Source organism: Pipistrellus hanaki (assembly GCF_964339955.1).
Source record: "Pipistrellus hanaki genome assembly, chromosome: 3".
In the NCBI taxonomy this organism is placed as follows: Eukaryota; Metazoa; Chordata; class Mammalia; order Chiroptera; family Vespertilionidae; genus Pipistrellus; species Pipistrellus hanaki.
Window position 1 is genome coordinate 104,797,702 of NC_140505.1, and position 22,726 is coordinate 104,820,427.

Consider the following 22,726-nt stretch of genomic DNA (forward strand, 5'->3'; position numbering starts at 1 on the left):
AGCTTCCCAGTCAGGGCACATACCGGCAGAATCTCAAGTAAGGGGGTATGCAGGAGACAGCTGATCAATGTTTTTCTCTCATCAATATTTATCTCTTTCTATCCTTTTCCCTTCCTCTCTCTCTAAAATCAATAAAGACACATTTTTTTTAAGAGAATTATTTAAAAGGATACACTCTACTTGCTAACAGTTCAGATAGTTCCACTTCAAAACTGGAAATTGTAAGAAATGAATCCTTTCTCTAAAAAAAAACAACAACAAAAAGTAGTATATAGAACTCTTCAACTCACTTGAACACAAGAAGTTAGTATTGTGTCTTTAATTTCAGTCTCAAAACTACAGTTTTTTGTAACTCTACCACCTTCTTTTCTAGTTCCCATGATTATTCTACACTAATAACCTAAAATTAGTAACAAGGAACAGTACTACATATAGATTAAATATAGGATAACGAATGGAAAGGGCCAGAGCAAAAGAGATTTCATTACTTAAATGATCTAATAAGTTTTCTACTAAAACCATCTCCAAGTACATAGCATAGGCACTTGTACTGGTCTCTTCATAAACCACCTTTGGTTTTTTAGCAAAGAACTTCCTCCAAAGAGAAATAATACACAAAGAAGGATTTTCATCAGGAACAAAAACACAATTTCCTCATCGGTAAACTGAGATAAGTAAACAAGAGGGTTTCATAGAGCCTTTTCAGCTCTCACATTCTACAATCTATGGATCAAATCCTCTCTTTGATTCCTCACAAAAAATCTGTTAAAGCAGATGAGATGGAAAGAAAGAAATGGTTCTTTTGTTCTGGCTTTTGAGTTAGCTCTAACATTAAAGGAAAACCAAATACAGGTTTTCAGGGCAATATGAGCTCATTCTTATAAGGTTGAAAAAAATCACATTCCTTGATTACTTGTAAATGAAACAAAAAATATATACTTAGAGGATATTATCAAATAAAGATGGAAAAGAAAAATACACAGTATAACAAGAAATAGATAATCAATTAATGTGATTAACACAAAAAAGACTGGGTGTAAAAATTCTGAACAAAACATTTTACTATCTCAGGTAGTAATTAATATTATAAACAGAACTTTTTGCCATTTTTAGTTCCAGTTAAATTGTTTAGCCTGAAATTCCTTGATGCTGCAAAATTCTTTAGATTAATGTCAGTTTTAAAAATAGTGAAAATCATAGTGATTTAGTTATTGCTTACTCAATATCTCTTCCAAGACAACTAATAAAAATCTCAAATCTCACATTACAAAAAAGAACTCTTGATTTGCACCTTTAAACCTACTCCTCACTCTTGCCTTACAAATCTTAGTTTTAGTTCAATTAAAACATCCAGCAATCATCTTTAATTCCTCTTTTCCTCACTCTCCATATCTAATCCATCAGATGTCCTGCTAGCTTGACCTCCAAATTACTCGGAATCCATCCATTTCTCTCCATTTCTGCTGCTCCTACCACTCTGTTTCAAGCCAACATCATCTCTCACCTAGAACATTTTAACAGGCTTCTTTATTCCTTCCATTCTGTCCTCTCACAATCCTCCACATTCAGTGATCTTTTTAAAATCACCAATGTCTCCTAGTGTTTAAACACACCAAAGGATGCCTACTTTCCAGTGAATTTTACTAAGATACAATCTAATCCAGACAGCATGGCTCGGTGCTTGAGCATAGTCCTATGAACCAGGTCACAGTTCAATTCCGGTCCCAGTTCATGTTCAGGTTGTGGGCTTCATCCTTGGTGTGGGGCGTGCAGGAGGCAGCTGATCAATGATTCTCTCTCATCATTGATGTATCTATCTCTCTCTCCTTTTCTCCCTCCCTCTCTGAAATCAATAAAAATATATATTTTTTAAAAAAGGTACAATCTAAACTCCTTCTGTATACATATATGATCTGGTCCCTGTCTGATCCGTTGACTTCATCTCATTTCACTCTTCCCTCACATTATACTCTAACTAGAGGCCCAATGCACAAAATCTGTGCACAGGGGAAGGGAGTGTCCCTCAGCCCAGCCTGCACCCTCTCCAATCTGGGACCCCTTGAGGGATGTCCGACTGCCCGTTTAGGCCCACTGGGATCAAGCCTAAACAGGCAGTCGGACATCCCTCTCACAATCCAGGACTGCTGGCTCCCAATTGCTCACCTGCCTGCCTTCCTGATCACTCCCTAATCACTCCCCTGCCAGCCTGATTGAAGTCTAACTGCTCCCCTGTCAGCCTGTTTGTCCCCAACTTCCCTCCTCTGCCAGCCTGGTCACCCCTAACTGCCCTCCCCTGCAGGTTTGATTGCCTCCAACTATCCTTCCTTGCAGGCCTGGTTCCTCCCAACTGCCCTCCCCTGTTGGCCATCTTGTGGTGGCCATCTTGTGTCCACATAGGGGCAGGATCTTTGATTACATTGGGGCAATCATATTGTGTTGGAGTGATGGTCAATCTGCATATTACTCTTTTATTAGATAGAGGCCTGGTGCACAGGTGGGGGCCAGCTGGTTTGCCCTGAAGGGTGTCCTGGATAAGGGTGGGGGTTCCCTTGGGGCATGGGGCGGCCTGAGCGAGGAACCTGTGGTGGTTTGCAAGCCAGCCATGCCCCCTGGTGACCCAAGCGGAGACCCTGGTATCTGGAATTTATTTACCTTCTACAATTGAAACTTTGTAGCCTGGAGTGGAGCCAAGCCTCCTGCTTGTTCCGTGGCCAGCAGCCATTTCTGTTTGGATTTGTTTACCTTCTATAATTGAATCTTTGTAGCCTTGAGTGGAGACTTAGGCCAACAAGAATAGGCGAAAGGCTTGACTTCCTCCATTGCCTGGGAAACAGAAGCCTCCCTTCTGCTCTTTGTGGCTGTAGCCATCTTGGTTGGGTTTATTTACATACTCGCTCTGATTGGCTGGTGGGCAAGGCTGATGGGTGTGGTTTGTGGGTGTAGCAGAGTGGTGGTTAATTTGCATATTACTCTTTTATTAGGTAGGATTGCACTGGCCTCTTTCAGTCCTTTCAAAAAAAAAGGGGGGGGGGGCGGTTTGAAAGGAAGAGGAAAGAAGAAAAAGAAAAGCTAGTTCCTACCTTCAGATCTCTGTACTAGCCTATTTCCTCTACCTGGAAACAGTCTTCCCCCAAGTCTTTGCATGGCTGGTTCCTTATCATTCAAATCTTACCTCAAACATGCTCTTCCTTAGAGAGGTTTTCTTGACCACTATACCTAAAAATTCAGGAGAGGAGAAGTAGATAGGCAGAGTAAAGGATTTTTAATGAGGGTAGTGAAATGACAGGATTTTTAGGGGATAGGCAGAGTACAGGATTTTTAGGGCAGTGAAACTACTCTGTATAATAAGATAATGATGGATACATGTAATTATACGTATATTTGTCTAAACCCATAGAGTGTGCAACCATCAAGAGTGAAATGTAATGTAAACTATAGACCTTGGATGTTTTGAGGGCAATGGTTATGTGGGAAATCTCTGTATCTTCCACTCAATTTTTCTGTGAACCTAAAACTGCTCTAAAAAAATAAGTCTTGGCCAAAAGCTCTCCCTACAATGCTCCTCAACCTACTCTTTTTGGTAAACTTAGCCTTTCTCCTCATTAGTCCCTGGCCATCCTGAGCATTTAGATGAAGAGACATAAGAACCTTACTAAAAAGAGACATTCTGAATAATTATTAACTAGCTTAAAGAAATTAATAAATTTAGTAACTGATTCATTTCATATCATGCACTTGGGAAATAAAGACTTCAAAGACCACGACTTACAACCAGATTTTGTCCATTGGAAAAGACATCAATTAAAGACTCTCTCCAACCTCATAAGAAGGGACCTTATCAGGTGCCTAACCAAGTCATCTGCCTATCAAAGACTCCTCAAGAATGAGAAGCCACTGACATCGTAGATAGCTATCTCAGGATGTCAACAAGGCCTAAATACCTACAAATTAATGTTGAACTTAAAACACCATTTATTTGATTGTCTTTACATGTCTGCTAGTAATGTTAGTCATATAATAATTATATCTGTTTTTGTTGGCTTTTCTCAAACTTTGTATATATACCTTAACTGTCAATAACTGCTGAAGGTGTGTAAGATAACTGTTGTATTAATACCCTTTCTATGGTTTTTCTTTTGAAATTTAGAAAAAATATTAATGCAGAAGAAAGGAAAGGTATGTGTAGGATTTTGTAGGGTTTTTTTTTTTTAATGTATTTTTATTGATTTTTAGAGAGTGGGAAAGAGAGAAACATCGATATGAGAGTGAGACATCAATCGGCTGCCTCCTGCATGCCTCCGTCCCATACTAGGGATGGAACCAGAAAACCAGTCATATGCCCTGACCAAGTTTTGAACAGGTGGCCTCTTGGTGCATGGGATAATGCTCAACCAACTGAGCCACACTGGCCAGGCAGGGTGTGTGGGATTGTAAAAGTTAAAAGGTAGTAGTTTGTCCTAATAAGTTGGTTATTTCTGAATGAGTAAAAAAGAGAAAACTAAGAAGAACAGGGAAGATGTAGAAGGTTAATGGAAAAGAAATACTGAAAAGGGAATTTTATGCATAAACACTAGAACCCAATTATGGGAACATGCTTACCCCTATACCTCAAGGACTACTAAGTATATCTACACTAATGAAAGAGAAACATGCTAATTGACTATTTACAGTCACACCCACCAGCCAATTAGGAGTGGGTATACAAATTAACCCAATAAAGATGGTGGGTTAATTTGCATATGCAGGTGCCAAGCAGCCAGGGGCGGGGCGGGACGCTTGCATTCCACACCACCCCAGCTGGTTGGGGCCTATGGGCAGCATGGGAAGGCAGCTCTGGGCCGGAGGAGAAAGGCAGCTCTGGCTGGAGTGAAGGCTGTGCCGGCAGCCAGGGGAAGGAAGGCTCATTCTTGCACAAAACTTCATGCATTGGGCCTCTAGTTAATTCATATAGAATCTAAAGTCACTATAATATTTTAAGGCCTTCTATAACTGCTGCTGGGGCACAGGATATTTACTTATGAAACTCTTACTGTCCTCCTGATAATTGTAATTTATACCATTATGTTCTTACAGCCTTGGTCCCAAATTAAACATTAAGGTTACAGTTCCCAATTGCCAACTAGCAGGAATCAGATTAAAAATGAAGGGCACTTGAGTGCTTCCAATAGAAAATAGATGGACCACAGTAAATGGGAACCCATATCATGGTCAGACTATAAAAATTAAAGAGATGTATGGTGTGCCCTCAAACTATAAGTAAATGTTATATTAGATGCAAAATACAAAAAAGTGAAACAGACAACAAAACTTGGATCATGATAGCTTATAGAATTAGAAGTGATCCAGAGTGTTTTTAATGAGGGCCCAGAAGTGCTGACTACCTCCCATTTACTGGCTTTTCCCTTTAAAAAAAAAAAAAAAAAAAAAAAAATTATTGATTTCAGAGAGGAAGAGATAGGGAGAAATAGACATACCAATGATGAGAGAGAATCACCATTTGGCTGCTGTCTGCATGCCCCCTACTAGGGATTAAGCCTGCAACCTGGACATGTGCCCTTGACCAGAAGGGAACCTGGAATCCTTCAGTCCACAGGCTGACGCTATATCCACTGAGCCAAACCAGCTAGGGCACCTGCTTTTCCCTTTTGAGAAAAATGTGGCCTTGGCTTCCATCAAAGATTATAGTCTTGCCCCATTTCCAATGGTCCACTGTTCAGCAAGACAAACACTGACATTAAGACTTCCTAGGAATGATGAGCCTTTCTAGCATCATAGGAATACATTATCCAATTAAAAGGTTGGTCATCAATGCATCTTTTAAATTGATTTATGACCAAAAGGGACAAGTATGGGCGAAAAGGGAGCGATATATTAAATTGGACAAGCACAGGAGGCATGCATGGCAGGCCTTACAAACTCAGAGACCTGAAGTAACCACACAGGGTGGTCTGAAATTAAAACTTCCTAACTAAAAGCATGTCATGTCCAATAATCATGTCCTAAGTAGGTATCTACCTTAACAAGGGTCAAATTTTACCTTAATTGAGCCTGTTTGTCTTTTTTGCACCTAACATACCTTTGGAATGTTGGAGTAATTCCCTATTATCCCAGACCCCTCAGGGTACAATCTCCCACCAGAGCATAAGGTTATGCTCATTGCTACCTTAGGGCCCACATACCATCTCTATGTGCTATAAATGTTAATTATTAAATATCCTATGCCACCAACTTAAAAAAAGTATTTGTCTCTTCATTTTAGTCCCTAGCCAATCACAGAAATTACTCCACCAAACCCCCTCTTTCTCCAGCCTCCTTAATCTACCACCAATGGATTTCATGTAACCATCCTTAGGCCTCTTCCTTTGACTGTAATGTATAAAGCAAACTACAAAACTGCTATTCTCCAGAGCATTTTCTCAATCCACTGAGACTTTGCTTCCCAGCAATTGCCATGATTTTGATTCAAATAAATTTATTAAAATTATCAAAATAATTACACACACACACACCCCAAAGGCTAATATGCAAAGTATCCCCTTGAGAGTTCAACTTGGAGATCCCTAGTTCAGTCAATTGCTATGACATCACTGACCACCAGGGGGCGGCACAGAATGAAGGAAGACACTGGCAGGCAGCTGGCAGCCAGGGAAGGCAGACCCCTGGCTGGCAGCCGGAAGCCCCGATAGGCTCTGATCGCCAGCCAGGCCTAGGGACCCTACCCATGTACAAATTTCATTCACCGGGCCTCTAGTAATAACAATAAAATAATAAAATAATTAATTCTTAATACAAAATTTAAAAAATTTAAGGAATATCACTAACTACCCCATTACCTTAGCATATTTTTCCCTCATAGCTTATCGCTCACTGTCTGTAATTATCTTAGTAGCTTGTGTTTCGGGGTTTTATTGCCTGTGTCTTTTCCACTTCTGCACTTGCACTATACAGGCTATCTTATTAATCAGCATATTACAAACACTAGAAAGGCACCTGGCCCAGCGTAGACAAATAGGGTCACTGTGCTCAACCTTGCAGGCTGTGCACAGCACAACTTAAGATGAATCTTTACGTGGATTATGATTTGATGAAATCTCTTAGAGTTTTACAAAATGACAGCACTGGAAAATCTGAAAAAATACAATGCAACAATGCTTCTATTATTAAAAAGTGTAACAGTTATAGATATGCTGCTGTGGCAATATGCTGCTACTGACGTAGGCATTACTGACATATTCATATTCAGGTAGATCATCCTTTATTGGGGGTGCTATCTGTATATTGGAAGATGTTTAGCAGCATCCCTAGCCTCTACACACTAGATGCTAGCAACACAACTCCTCTAGTTATAACAACCAAGAATGTCTCCAGACACTTGTGGATGGGACACACACACACACACACACACACACACACACACACACGCTAACCTGACTAGCTCAGGGAAGGCCTGAATGGCAGTTAACACAAAGGCTGGTCTGAAATTAAAATTTTAACTAAGAGCAGTTTATAGTAGGTAGTCATATCCTAGGCCAGTATTTTCCCTGACAAAGATCAACTTCAATCTTTACTGAGTCTACCATTATTTTGCATCTAAGATAACATACTTATTAAATATCTGGGTAACTTGTAACTTCCCCTTTTCTGGACCCCTTGGAGCACAACCAAATGTGCCTGGTGGCAGAACAGAGACCATAAATTCCTTCATTGTTACTGTTATCATGTTAATTGTTGGCTGTTAACTATCCTGCACCTGCCTAAAAGAAGTATGTGTCCATCATTTTACTTTTTATCCAATCCCAGAGGTCTCCCCCACCCCCACTTTGCTTTCTCCCGCCTCCCTAATCACCAATGGATTTCATGTAAAAAATGTGACACTCCTTCCCCAAATAGTAATAATAATAGAATTCCCATCCCGTTGTATTTAGATCTGGCCACATGACTGTTTTTGCTCAATGGAAGGTAAACAGATATAATATACATATGAGCAAAAACTTTAAGTGCAATCTGCCATGAGAACATATCCCAAGAAGCCTCCCTCAGCCTGAGTCCCAGAATGAAAAGACACATGGAGCTGACCTGCAAGAGACTGGCAACCTAGAGCAATTACACTTGACCTGCAGCCTTCATGGAACATGTGTTATAATGCTATAGAAGCCTAAGTAATTTAGGCCATACTGGCAGTCGTACATCCCTCTCACAATCCAGGACTGCTGGATCCCAACCACTCGCCTGCCTGCTTGCCTGCCTGCCTGCCTGATTGCCCCTAACCACACTCCTGTCAGCCTGATTGACACTTAACTGCTCCCCTGCCGGCCTGATTGCCCCTAACTGCCCTCCCCATGCAGACATGGTCACCCTAACTGCCCTCCCCTGTCAGCCTGGTCACCCCTAACTGTCCTCCCCTGCAGGCCTGGTAGCCCCCAATTGCCCTGCCCTGTTCACCCAGTCACCCCTAACTTCCCTCCCTTGCCAGCCTGGTCACTCCTAACTGCCCTCCCCTGCAGACCCAATTGCCCCTAACTGCCCTCCCCTGCAGGCCTGGTCTCCCCACACAGCCTGCTTGTTCAGTCATTTGGTCGTTCCTCACTAACCCCCCTGCTGGCCTGGATGTAGGCAGCCATCTTGTGAGGGTATGATGGTCAATTTGCATATGACCTCCTAAACAGTATCTAAGACATGTACTGTATATAAGAAAGGTAAGTTAAAAAGCCCTAGTCTGTTTGATTCAGTGGACAGAGCATTGGTTCCAGTCAAGGCACATACTTTGGTTGCAGGCTACTTCCCAGCCAGCGTTCTGGTCAGGGCTTATACAGAGGGCAACTAACGAATGTGTTTCACTCACATCGATGTTTCTCTCTGTCTTTCCCTTTCTCTTCCTCTTTCCCTAAAAAAAAAATCAATGAAAAAATATCCTCGAGCGAGGATTAACAAAAAGAAAGAAGAAAGGTTAAAACAGGGAATCATTTGGAGTCTGGAATGGATTAATTGAATTTACATTATTTCTAATGGGAAAAAAATGATTTCGTTTTTAAACAAATCACTTCTCAAACAGCCTTCCAAGAAAATTAAGTTCAGGTACCAATCCATGGAAATTAAGAACCGAGCCTCCACTGGATTCATATCATGCATCCAAGTCATTCTTGTCAATTCCTTCTCCCTTAACCATCACATCCAATCACACTTGCAAATTCTATCAATTCTACTTCCAAGCACAGCTCTAATATATCCACTTCTTGCCAACTAAATTATCACCACCAACCCAGACTAAGCTATTTTCACAAATTTCTGTAGCAGCTTTCTAGCACATCTATAATTTTCTCTCCCCCCACCAAAAAAATGTACCAATATAATGTCTTTCCATGAAAGTCAAATATTACATTTTTTAGAACGTAAATAAGATTTTATCACTCCCCTGCTTAAAATCTTCCAATGGCCTCCAAGGCACTTTTTCCAATCACAGCTTACAAGAGTCCTTATCTACATATTTTTTTTTACTTCATCTCTTACTATCCTCCCCCATCCACTCACCACACTTTTTAAATAGGCCAAGTTCTTATCAGACTGAGAACCTTGAACACACTACTCCTGTTACTTGAAATGCCCTATACACACGCCCTGCTTCTTTCCTCTTCTCTATTTTCGATCAGCCTTTACTAAGCATTCAATTACACAGTCACTTCTAGAAGCTGGCAGAAGTATTACTTTCTTTAAGTATTACTTTCTTTATCACATCAGTTTTTTAAATTGGATATAAGTATATTTCAGAACAGTTCAATGTGTATCTTTGAAAAACTTTGAGAACATAATTTCTTAATATCAAGAAATTGATAGGCCGGGACCAGTTTGGCTCAATGGATAGAGCGTCGGCTTGGGGACTGAAGGGTCCTGGGTTCGATTCCGGTCAAGGGCATGTACCTTGGTTGCGGGCATATCCCCAGTAGGGGGTGTGCAAGAGGCAGCTGATCGATGACTCTCTCTCATCGATGTTTCTAACTCTCTATCTCTCTCCCTTCCTCTCTGTATAAAATCAATAAAATATATTAAAAAAAAATTGATAAAAATGTAGAATCTTATTTTTAACTGGAAAGGAACACATACATCATCTACTGACCTATGACATGTGAAAAAACAATTTCCGAGAAATTAAATAACCCGCCTATTCTATAAGGCTAAATGATAGGCTTTCCAATCCTGTGTTAAATAACCCGATCAACCCTCTTCTATATCTGTTTATTCATTGCCACTTTCTTTAATATAACCGCACTCATAGAAAAATCTTAAAATTCATATGAAATGAAAAAGGACCACAAATAGTCATAAAAACCTGAGAAAGAATAACAAAGCTAGAGGCATTACAAGTCCTTACTTCAAAACATTATACAAAGCTTCGGTAACAGTATGATACCGACATAAAGACATACAGACATAGCCAGTTTGGCTCAGTGGATATAGCGTCAGCTTGTGGATTGAAGGATCCTGGGTTCGATTCTGTTCAAAGGCACGTGCTTAGGTTGAGGGTTGGATCCCCAGTAAGGGGTGTGCAGGAGGCAGCCAATCAATGATTCTCTCTCATCACTGATGTTTCCATCTCGCTTTCTCCCTCTCCCTTACTCTCTGAAATCAATAAAAATACATTTTTTGGAGAAACCAAGATGGTGGCATAGGAAAACACCTAAACTGCTGCCTCGTACAAAAATTTCAAAACTACAACTAAAAGACAAAACAGACATCAGAACCACAAGGCTGGCTGAGTGGAAATTCTACCACTAGAAGGAAAGAGAAAAGCACACTGAGACTCAGAGGAGCTGCAGGAGGCAGAGGTACTGAGATGTGCACGGAGAGGACTGGCAACTGAGTGCGCGGCTGGCTTTCTCAAGCAGGAGGCTCCCGACTCCACTGAACTCCAGTTCCGAGCGAGACTCTGGGGAGCCAGACTCATTTGGGGAGAAACTGGACTGTCTGGCAGAGGGTGGAACTCGAGGGCAGCTTTCTCTCAGAGGTGCTTGCAGCAAATACCATGGGACACTGAGACACAGAGGCCTATTAGGGTAGGGCTGACGGGAAACCAATGCTTTCTGCTCCACCCTGAGACTCACCCATCCAAGCTGAGCACCCTCTGATATATATATATATAAACAATTTCATCAAATAACAGTTTGTTTAAATGTATATTCCTGTATATGTGCAGCTCAATATTTATTCTATTTTTCTGTTTAATTTTTAAACACTGCCTTTATTACCGAAGTTAATTTCATAAACTCTTAATGGGGACAACCTACAATTTGAGAAACACTATACTAGAGCCAGAATATTGAATGCATGCTACATATTTCCAAGGTACCAAAGCACATAGCAATGACTTTCTAATGCTTTACAGATATTTCTACCTTTGTTCTTTCTAGGAATAGTTGCTTGAATAATTTAAAATCTGTTCTTTTCTCTGGGAAGTGAAAGATCTGCCTTCTCTTTTCAGAACTCTACTGATTTCCAAGATATGCACTAGAGATAAACCATATCTGTAGAAGTATTTCTAGCATGCAAACAAAATTTCTCCAAAAATATAAACAAGAATGTCATCACTAAAGCACTACACAATCCATTTCCTTTCCCAAACAAGATAAATTAGATTATGATTTAAAGATTAACAGAAAAGGCCCCGTGCATAACAATGAAATCAAGTAATATGTACCTGATTTAGTAAGAGACTTTAAATGACTCTAAATAAAAACTTACAAATGTGCTCAAGGTTCCTTTTCAAAACCCCATCCTCTCTCCAGCTATACTCTAGTAAATTTATCTTACCATCTTAACATATCAACTTACTTTTTTATGATGGGTAGAAAGAACAGATGCCTCTATAACAGGCTCCAAATCTCCTTGGTGATTGTCATTATCACCTCTCCTTGTACCATCAAGTTGGGGTCCTTTTCTGAGCCGTATTTCTGGCTCTGGAGTCCTGATGTACTCCAATCCGTTTTTCGCCGTCTGGCTCATGGGATACACAAGGCTTTCTTACAAAGAGACCTTTCTTTCTGTCCTTCTTCTTGTGAGGGTGAACTCTCAGGATAGTGTGTTGACCCTAAAGAGAGGAAGATTTTAAATTTAACATATTTTAAACACATTAAACGAGTGCTGGGAGAAGAAACAGGTTATATTATTATATGCTCAAACAATGAAATACTCAGCAATCACTAATAATGATAAAACAATAATGTATTTTTTAAAAATCTGTATTTGATGACAGGAAAGAATGCCCAAATCCACTTTTACTTTATTTTTTTTTTTAACATATTTTTAATTGATTTCAGAGAGGGAGGGAGAGGGAGAGAGATAGAAACATCACTGAAGAGAATCACTGATCAGTTGCCTCCTGCATTCCCTACAAAGGAGATCGAGCACACAATCCCAGCATATGCCCTGACTGGGAATCAAACTATGACTGTTCATAGGTTGACACAACCACTGATCCAAACCGGCTGGGCCAAAAACTACTTTTATGTGAAAAAAGCAGCTGTAGCCAGTCTGGCTCAGTGGATAAGAATGTGGGCCTGCAGACTGAAGGGTCCCGGGTTCAATTCTGGCCAATGGCACATACCTCAGTTGGAGGCTCAATCCCCGGCCTGGTCAGGGTGTATATATGGGGCAACCAATCAATGTGTCTCTCTCTCACACTGATGTTTCTCTGTCTTTCCCCTCCCTTCTACTCTAAAAACAAATGGAAAAATATCCTTGAGTGAGAATTAACAATAAAAAAGAAAAAAAAAAAAGAAAGAGCCTTAGCCAGATTAGCTCAGTGGATAGAGCGTCAGCCTGTGGACTCAAGGGTTCCGGGTTTGATTCCGATCAAGGGCATGTACCTTGGCTGCAGGCACATCCCCAGTAGGCGGTGTGTAAGAGGCAGCTGGTCGATGTTTCTCTCTTATCTATGTTTCTAGCTATCTATCCCTCTCCCTTCCTCTCTGTAAAAAATCAATAAAATATATTTTTTAAAAATAAAAATAAATAAAAAATATTTTTTTAAAAAAAAGCCAAACCCCAGATGACACAGCATCCACTTATTTCAGGACTATTGCCTACAACCAATCCAGAAGTAGAAAATAGGTCTTCCTCATAGACTATGCACCTATCCTAGAACAGCCTACACTTCACCTTTCCCCAACTACCCCTTATTTACAGCCAATGTAAATTCTTTACAAACCACTTAGATCTTTCTTTCCCAAACCTTGTATAAAAGAGTCCTGTCAGCTCCATGACATTGAACATGTTCATCTTCTCCACCTACTGCTACTGCTAGTGGTTAGACTGAATGTCCCAAGACCTGGTCCATTTTCTGGCTAGCATATGACTCAATAAACACTTTCTTTTAGGACAATCTTCCACATTGAAGATCTGTTTCACAATTGTACATGAATGTTTATAACAACTTTAATAATAGCCCAAAACTGGAAGCCCAAACATCAGACGAATGAATAAAATGGTAGTGTAACATTACCATGACGACTACTACTCAGCAATAAAGAGAAACAAATTGCTGGTATACATAACACAGATGCCCCAGCCAGTGAGGCTCAGTGGATAGAGCGTTGGTCTGCTGACTGAAAGTTCCTGAGTTCAATTCCCATCAAGGGCACATATGTTGTTGCAGGCTCCTCCCTGGCCCGGGCCCTGGTCAGGGCTCATGTAGGAGGCAACCAATTAATAGGTTTCTCTCACATAGATGTTTCTCTCAGTCTTTCCCTCTCTCTTCTACTCTCCCTAAACATCAATAAAAAATATCCTGCTGTGAGGATTAACAAAATAAAACAAAAAAGCATAGCAACACATATGAACCTCAAAAACATTACATTGAATCAAATAAGCAATATGCTAAAGAATATATACTGTATAATTCCATTTATATGAAATTCTAAGAGGCAAAATTAAACTACTATGCAGATCTGTCATTTCCTTGGGTCATATATGGGAGAATGATGTGAGTGGATTGACTGCAAAGTGGAATGAGGGAGGTAATAGAAATTCTGTATTTTGATTGGGGTGATGATTACCTGAGTATATAAATGATCAAAATTCACCTAACTGAACAATAAAATGAATATATTTTGTTATGTATAAATTATAGTTCAGTAAAATTAATTTTAAATACTAAGTAAATGAAGCCACCCAACTGGCATGGCTCGGTGGTTGAGCATCAACCTATGAACTAGGAGGTCATGATTCGATTCCCGTTCAGGGCACATGCCCAGGTTTTGGGCTCAGTTCCCACTCTGGGACATGCAGGAGGCAGCCAATCAATGGTTCTCTCCCATCGTTAATGTTTCTTCCTCTCCCTTCCTGTCTGAAATCAATAAAAATATCATTTAAAAAAATAAATAAATAAATAAAATAAAATAAATTATGCCAGTTTATTTAATCCAAGATTCCTGAAAATTTTGGAAAAATACAAATCCATGAGCTAAACAACCATATTATTTTTACTTTGACCAAATAATAGTAGCCTCCTAAAAAGAGTCTTCCTTCAATGAATTTTCCCTCATTTTTATTCTCTCAAAGTAAAATAAACAAACTAATTCATAACCATTCTGGTTTCTCCAACCAAAACTCCTTCTTGAGACCAACTTCAGAGCATAATATTATTTATTACTACAAAAAAAAAAAAATTTAGAGGCTAATTTTAGCTGCTACCATGTGCCAGATAGGTAAGCTTTTATAGTTTTCTCCTTCAACTTTAAAACCTTGCCTGTTACATAGATAGCATTATCTTTAGTTACAAATAAGAAAACTAAGGGTGAGACTGTCTAGATAATTTCCCCATGGTTACACAAATTAGAAAGTAGAGAAAAATAAGAACTGCCCGGCTTGGGCCCTCTCTAATTACACAACACTACCTCCCACAAAAGTTAAGTGGTTCCTTTTTTCCTAGTCATGTTATCTCTTTCAAGGGAGGTAAACTGCTACTTAACACTTACTGAAGCCAACTTTGAACCAGGCCAAGTAGTTGGCCTTTTAAACCATCTCATTTAATTCTCCAACAATCCTCATGAAAAGGGGTCTCATTTTTCAGATAAAGAAACTAAGACTAGAGATCAAGTCTCATCAAAGACAAACTTAAGTAAAAGATCCTGAAGTCAAATCTGTATCTCTAATTCCAAAGACCATACTTAGAGAGCTTCATTGAAGACACAATAGGGCATTATAGCCACTGGTCATAGTAAGTGCTAAAAAAAACACTTTTAAAGGAAAAGTCTTGGTCCTGGCCAGATAGCTCTGTTGTCCAGATGCATCACGGTTGTGAATTCAATCCCCACCCAGTCACAGCATATATAAGAATCAACCAATGAATGCATAAATAAGTGGAACAACAAACCTTTCTCTTTCTCTCTCTCTCTCTCAAAAGTCAAAATAAAAATTTTAAAATAAAATAAAAATATTTATCCAACTCTTATAGCCATACTACAAATGGTGATTTCCATTTCCCAGATCTATAGTAACCCTGAAATGAAAAATAGTACATAAAAATGCATATGTATATTACAAGAACAACAGTCCTGAGTGTTATAGTCAGAGAAATCTTGAGAAGTCCAGGATATATAAATTGTTATACACTGAACCAAAATATGTAAAATATGCAAATAGGTGCTCTCCCTTTCTGGAGCACACTCTAGCCTTCCCATTCCCTCTCTTCTTCCCCATATTGGAAAAGACAATGGTCTAGACCAGTGGTCGGCAAACTGCGGCTCTGTTGACTAATGAGTTTGCCGAACACTGCATAAGGCATTACCCTTACACAGAAGTTTGGAGTTCTGGTTAAATACATTAGTACATTATTAAAATGTTTTTTAAGTGTTTTTCCCTAAGGCAGTGGTGGGCAAACTCATTAGTCAACAGAGCTGCAAACCACGGCTCACAAGCTACATGTGGCTCACAAGCCACAGTTTGCCAACCACTGACCATCCTCCTTTTCTCCTAAGCTCCAAGGGCCTTTTTTTTTTTTTTTTTTTTTTTTTTGCATCTAACTTATTTCCTGAACCCATTTCTTCTACAGCCCCTTTCTTCTACTTCTTTGACCTTTTTAAATAAACTTTTGCTTATATTTGGAAAAAAGTAATTAAATTTAATAAGTCATCCTATCTAATAAAGAGGGAATATGCCAATTGACAGTCATAACCTCTCAAAAATGGTGGCGCCCACAGCAACAAGATGGCGGCACCTAGACCCCTCAGCCCCGCCGAGCGGCAGGTCCATGGCATGGTCGGACCCGCCCCCAGGTGGGCCCAGCCACTCCACGCATCTGCCTCTAGAGTCCCCCACTCCCCTCAGTCGCCCAGGGCTGGCCTGAGGCACAGGCAAGCCTTGGATGGCAGCTGCCTAGCTGCCCAGGGCCAGCCTGAGGCATAGGCAAGCCTCAGATGGCAGCTGCCCAGCCAACGCCCAAGGCACAGGCAAGCCTTGGATGGCAGCTACCCAGCTGCCCAGCTGCCCAACGCCGCCTGAGTGGCAGCCGGAGAGATGTGATGGGGGCATTACCTTCCCCTGATTGCCGGGTCACCTCCCGTCCCTGAGGGCTCCCAGACTGAGAGTGGGCAGACTGGGCTGAGGGACCCTCCTCCAGTGCATGAATTTTCATGCACCAGGCCTCTAGTCTGTAATATAATACCATATAACCACACTATTGATCCAACTATTTCATAAGTAAAATCTGTCCAGGTAAAATACCTGACCTGTAGAGTGAACCTCTGAGGCAAAATCAAAACCCTACTTTGGTAAAGAATCCGTCTCATAAGTAAGTAACAACCATTCAGGGTCCTATCTCATCCTGTATAACATCCTCTAGAACAGCGGTCACCAAAGGGTGGTCCAAGGACCATTGGTGGTCATGAGGTCTGAAAGGTTGTCAACTGCTGTTGTTGTGATGGGGAAAATGAGACATTTTGGGAGGCTAGCAATCTGAATCTAGTTACTGCCCCTTTAATTATCTGGTCCTGCAAGATCTGTTTATGCTCCAACCGGTTTGGCTCAGTGGATAGAGCACTGGCCTGCGGACTGAAGGGTCCCAGGTTCAATTCCAGTCAAGGGCATGTACCTTGGTTGCGAGTATATCCCCAGTGGGGGGTGTGCAAGAGGCAGTTGATCGATGTTTCTCTCTCATAGATGTTTCTAACTCTCTGTCCCTCTCCCTTCATCTCTATAAAAAAAAAATCAATAATATATATATATATATATATATATATATATATATTTTTTTTTTTTTTTTTTTAAAGATCTGTTTACCCAAAATACTACTCCCATTTTAGAGAAGCCATAAATCATCCCCAGATGGAGTTATTAGTGCTGGCACCAGGCCAGGCCTTGAGATATGGGTCCCACTGCCCCCATCCCAGTACATAGGGCTTTTTGCAAAGCCTGCAAAAGGTCCACAAGTATGGTCCATATTTGGGCAACAAAGAAACTAAAGGGTTATAAAGGGAAAGCTTCCTCCATATTGGGGGGGCTCGGGGTTTGGAGAGAAACAGACTCCCCTGGGTCACTGTACTGGTACATGTGAAATGACTGGAAATAAATGGTTTTGTCCTGTGCCTCCGGTACTCCTGCATATTTTTTTCTTTTCGGTCACCTGGTAAATTCTGTAACACTAGAATACAAGCTTACTTTTGTGTGTCTTTTTTTTATAATGTTACAGAAGGAGACTTTAAGGAAATAGTTCCCTTTTCAATATCACAATCAGAAATCTAGAATAAAGCTTCCATCTACAATCTTTCTCAATATTGCTCTCTTTTACGAAAGCACAAGGCCTTCTTTTAACTGCCAATATGACAGAAATAGGAAAAAAGAAAAAAAGAAAAAGAAAAACCTAGAATATGTATCTACAGGCCTCACAGAAACTCTTCTCAGATTAAAAATGCAATAAGAAACCCTTTCAAGTGGGAAGAAAAATAGTCTTCATTCTTTTTTCTAAATACTTTTATTATGTATTTTAAAGAGAGAAGAGAGAGAAACATCAATGTGAGAGCAAAACATCAATCAGCTGCTCCCTGCGTGCCTCCTACCAGGGATGGAAGCCAACTACCCGGGCTGTGCCCTGACCGAGAATTGACTCAGCACTCTTTCAGTGTTCGGGATGACGCCAAACTAATTGAGCCACACTGGACAGGGCAAAGTTTTCATTCTTAAACTAAATGATTTATAGCAATTTCTAACAAACATTTCAGACAGTTAAGGCTCAAGCTTACATACATAATTCTCCTAAATTCACAATTAAAAGTCTTGCCTGGCTGGCATAGCTCAGTGGTTGAGCACTGACCTATGAACCAGGAGGTCACAGTTTCAATTCCTGGCCAGGGCACATGCCCAGCGGGCTCCATTCACAGCAGGGGCATGCAGGAGGCAGCAGATCAATGATTCTCATCACTGATGTTTCTATCTCTCTCTCCCTCTCCCTTTCTCTCTGAAATCAATAAAAATATATTTTTTAAAAGTTTCAAACATCCGGACATATATATGACAATAGCAACTGGACAACTAAATACAATTATTCTGAAGTTTCAACTATCAAAATGTCAATCCAATACATGCGTATTTAGTTTTCAACGTCTGTGGATATTAACCATCAATGCAAAACAAAAACAAAAACAAAACAAAAAAAAGCAACAAAACAGCAATCTTTTTTTCCTCATAAAAATATACCCTCAAACTGTTTGCAAGCCAGATTCAATTTAAAAAGTGACTGAGAGAAATGACATTTGGGTGAGGTCTACAAAACACAATCAAACCTCTTGTTCCAACATCTCCCATTTCAAACAATTCAGTTCTAGGCCAACTTGTTCACAGGCAAAAATGTCTGGGTTGTGAAACCAAACTTTGGTTTTCAAACTGACAACCCTTTCAAGCTGATACCTCAGCATGACAAAAAGGATCTCTCTGGCAACAAACAAGAAAATGCTTTTGTTGCCCTAAATCAACAATTAGCACGATTTTAAAACATAAAAGAAGCCATCAATATATCAGGATCAGCTAAACTGTGATATAATGTGTAAATAGTTATAATCTTTAGTGCTAATGTTGCTAAGGGAGTGAAAGAAATAATGATCACAGACTACTGAAGAGGTAGAAAAACTGTCGTTGGTTTAGATGAAAAGCAGTTAGCCAGTGACAGCCATTTCCCAGGCAGTGATATATGAGCAAACAAAGATGCGGCTTACTGACCTAAAAGACACCTGTGGACCAAGTGTTCAAAGTGATTCATTTAAAGCTAGTAGTGGGTGGTTGGATAAATTTAAGAGAAGAAGCATTTATTCATAGATTAAACAGTACATTAGACATGACCTATATAAAAAAAAATTAAAACGGAATAATTTGGGGATCTGAAACAGATTAATTCAACTTACATTACTTCTAATGGGAAAAAATGATTGTTTTTTAACAAATCGCTATTCGAACAGCCTTCTGTAATGAATTAAGTTCAAGAACCAAGGTTCCACTGTACAGGAGTAGGCAAAAGTAGGTTTACAGTTGTTCATATGCAAAAATATATAATGCAAGAAAAAACTCTGTGTTTCTCATACTCACAACTGTAAATGTATCTTTGCCCACCTTCTGTATGCTCTACATTCTGGGTTCCAGTTCTGGATCAAATAATCAACCAATCACATTACTCTGGCCCAGAAGTCACAAACTTGAACAAGTGAAGCAGTCTGATGAAAGGAAAAAAGGCTGTCCTAGCCAGTTTTGCGGTGGTTAGAGCACTGCCCTGCATAATAAAAGGGTCTCCGGTTCGGTTCCTGGTCAAGGGCATGCACATGGTTCAGGCTCGATCCTGGTCTGGGTTAGTGTGTGTTGGGAGGCAACCAATGGATGTATCTCACACATCGATGTTTCTTTCTCTCTTTCTCTCCCTCCCCACTTCCTCCCACCCTTCCATTCTCTCTTAAAAAAAAAAATCAATGGAAGTATATCCTCCAGTGAAGATTTTTTTTAAAAAAAAGGCTGTTAGGATACTGAACTGAAACTACTTAAAAGTTTTACAACAATTTACATGGATAGGCATATAAAAACAAATATTAAATATTAAATATTAACAGACATTATTAATATTAACTAACAAAAGTATTAAATATTAACAGAAATACAAAAAAAACATTTAAAAGTTTAATTTGCCTGGCCGTAAGGCTCAGTGGTTGAGTATCTACCTATTAACCAGGAGATCACAGTTCGATTCCTGGTCAGAGCACATGCCCTGATTGCGGGCTTCATCCCCAGTGTGGGACAGGCAAGAGGTAGCTGATCAATGATTCTCTCTCCTCACTGATGTTTCTATCTATCTCTCCCTCTCCTTTCTGAAATCAATAAAATTATATTTTTAAATTAAATTAGATCCTTGCTTCACATCATATACCAAAAAAAATCAGTCAGAATCAAGACTTAAATGTAAAAAAAAAAAAAAAAAAAAAAAAAAAAAAAAATCTAAAACTTTTAGAAAGAAATATGAAAAAATTAACAAATAAGCCATAGAGACTAGGAGAAGATATTTGCAATTCACTTTGCAGACATAACCAGAATATAAAACTCCTAAAATCCATTTAAAGGACAACCCAATTGGGAGGGGAGAAAGAGAGAATAGCCATTCAAGAAAAACTGAATAGTTACACAACATTTGAAAACATGCTCAATCTCATAATTAATTTTTAAAAATTAGACAATTTGATATCATTTCACAATTATCTGATTTGTAAACATGTAAAAAAAAAAAAAATCTGACCGTGCCATGAATAAGAATTTGGAAAGAGCAAATTCTCACATTTTAATGAGAAAAAAGAAAAATAGGACAATTTTAGAGAGCAATTTGGCAATTTCTCCATAACCTCCATCCCAATAATTCCACTTCTAAGTAATTTACCTTAGAGGACTAATTTCAAATTTTGCACGCACACACGCACGCGCGTATGCACAAACACGCGCGCACGCACACACACACACACACTCTGCACAAAACATTATCCTTAGTGCCTGCAATACAACCTGATACTTTTCCATTTTATTTGAATTCCGAACCTGATTTCCCAACCCATTAATGGCTCCCAACATGCAGTTTGAAAAACTTGCCCAAGATCTTAAATATGTGCATTGAATTAACTATAAACCTGCTTTTGCCCATCCCTGTATTTAAAAGAGGCCATCTACTCCAAGACAAAGAACATGTTACCTTCTTTATCTAGCTCCTGCTGCTGATGGTTTAGATTGCACATCGCAGGACCTGTCTTTTTCCAACTAATATTTGGTTCAATAAACATTTTATTTCCAAAAAGCTTTCTGCTGTGAAAATTTCACAAAACATATATCCTTATTACCTGTAGTACAACCTGATACTTTCCTATCTAGAATTTTAACAGTAGCGTTGTTTTTAAAACATGAAAAACAATAAACAACTTTCACACTTATCACATGAAAATAAATTTAAACTGGTTTTCTAATAATATGATTATACAGCAAATAAATGTGATGCTATCATCAGGTTGAACCACATGAAAACAGCTATTTTTGTGGGTCAAACTATTAATAAAATATCAACTTCCTACGAAACTAAAAAAACATGTTTCATAAAAAAAATAAGTTATAGAATAGGCAGAAAAGTGTCTACATAAAGTTCTAAATATGCAAAACAATATTATGACCTGCTTATAAATATGTTCCTTATGAAATAATTACATAAAAACAGGCAATAGGAATGATCAACACGAACACCATTCAGGATAACTGTTACTTCTGAGAAGTAAAATATAATCGAGGAAGATGCTTCAACTGTATGTTTTCTTTCCATTTTTTCTTTAAAAAATGGGAAGTATGGGAAAACATTAAGATTTGACATAGCTGTATGGATATATGGATATTAATTATATTGACTCTGTGTTCTATATATGTTTGAAGTATTTTAAGGAAATAAAACACATCTGCATCCTAAATCCAAACCAACCACCATACAAAATTAATTTTTTTGATTTAAAATGTTGATTAGTCATTACCTTTTTTTAACCAGAACCTCTAGTCAATAACAAAAACAGCTTTTACATAATGTCCATTTTAAATATTTCCTTAAAATATGACAAGATTTACCCCTGGAAAACTGGTTCTATTCCTCTTTCCAGTTTAGTGCTATGTGTTTTACTATATTTCCATTTTTCCCTTTACTGCCAAGAAAATTCAAATCCAAATCCAAATTTTATTCTTAGTCATTGAACTATGCTGCCACTTGGAAACAAAATGTTTCCTCCTCCTTTTTTTTTTTTAATATATATTTTATTACACTTCTGGATTTTTTAAGTAACTAGAAATTCTTTCTGGAATGAAATAGAATATAAATAAATTCCAAGAAAATAAAAAGTAACCCTTCAGTTCTACAATGCTAAAAAGTTTTCACTGCCAATACTTGTTCCCTGACCAAAGGAATGGGTGTGTAGATACAACTATGAATACATGTTCACTAAAGTAAATTTTAAGGACATACGTATAGTATTAAAGTGAATATGCTAATATACTCCAAAAACAAAATACAAAAGAAAAGATCTAGATGGCCAAATTTTAATAAGCTAATTATTTTTGTCTCTTCAAGCCCATACATACTCTTTGTATGCTTTGTTTTCCAGTGCACGGGTATTGTGGAAAATTCAGTATCCAATGGTATGTAACACTGTTAAGCAAGCTATAAAGACAATTATATTTGTCTGTGGTCATCCAT

The 22,726-nt window shown here is 38.9% G+C and overlaps 1 protein-coding gene across 1 annotated transcript in view; it reads right to left on the reverse strand.

Moving 5' to 3' along the window:
- The window catches only part of ADIPOR2 (adiponectin receptor 2), a 51,574-nt gene that overhangs the window by 20,225 nt on the left and 8,623 nt on the right, over positions 1–22,726 (reverse strand). The window contains exon 2 of the mRNA XM_084878802.1: positions 11,824–12,079. Within this exon, the coding sequence (XP_084734928.1) occupies positions 11,824–11,994 (171 nt within the window). The 5' untranslated portion in view covers positions 11,995–12,079. The remainder of the gene's footprint in view (positions 1–11,823; positions 12,080–22,726) is intronic.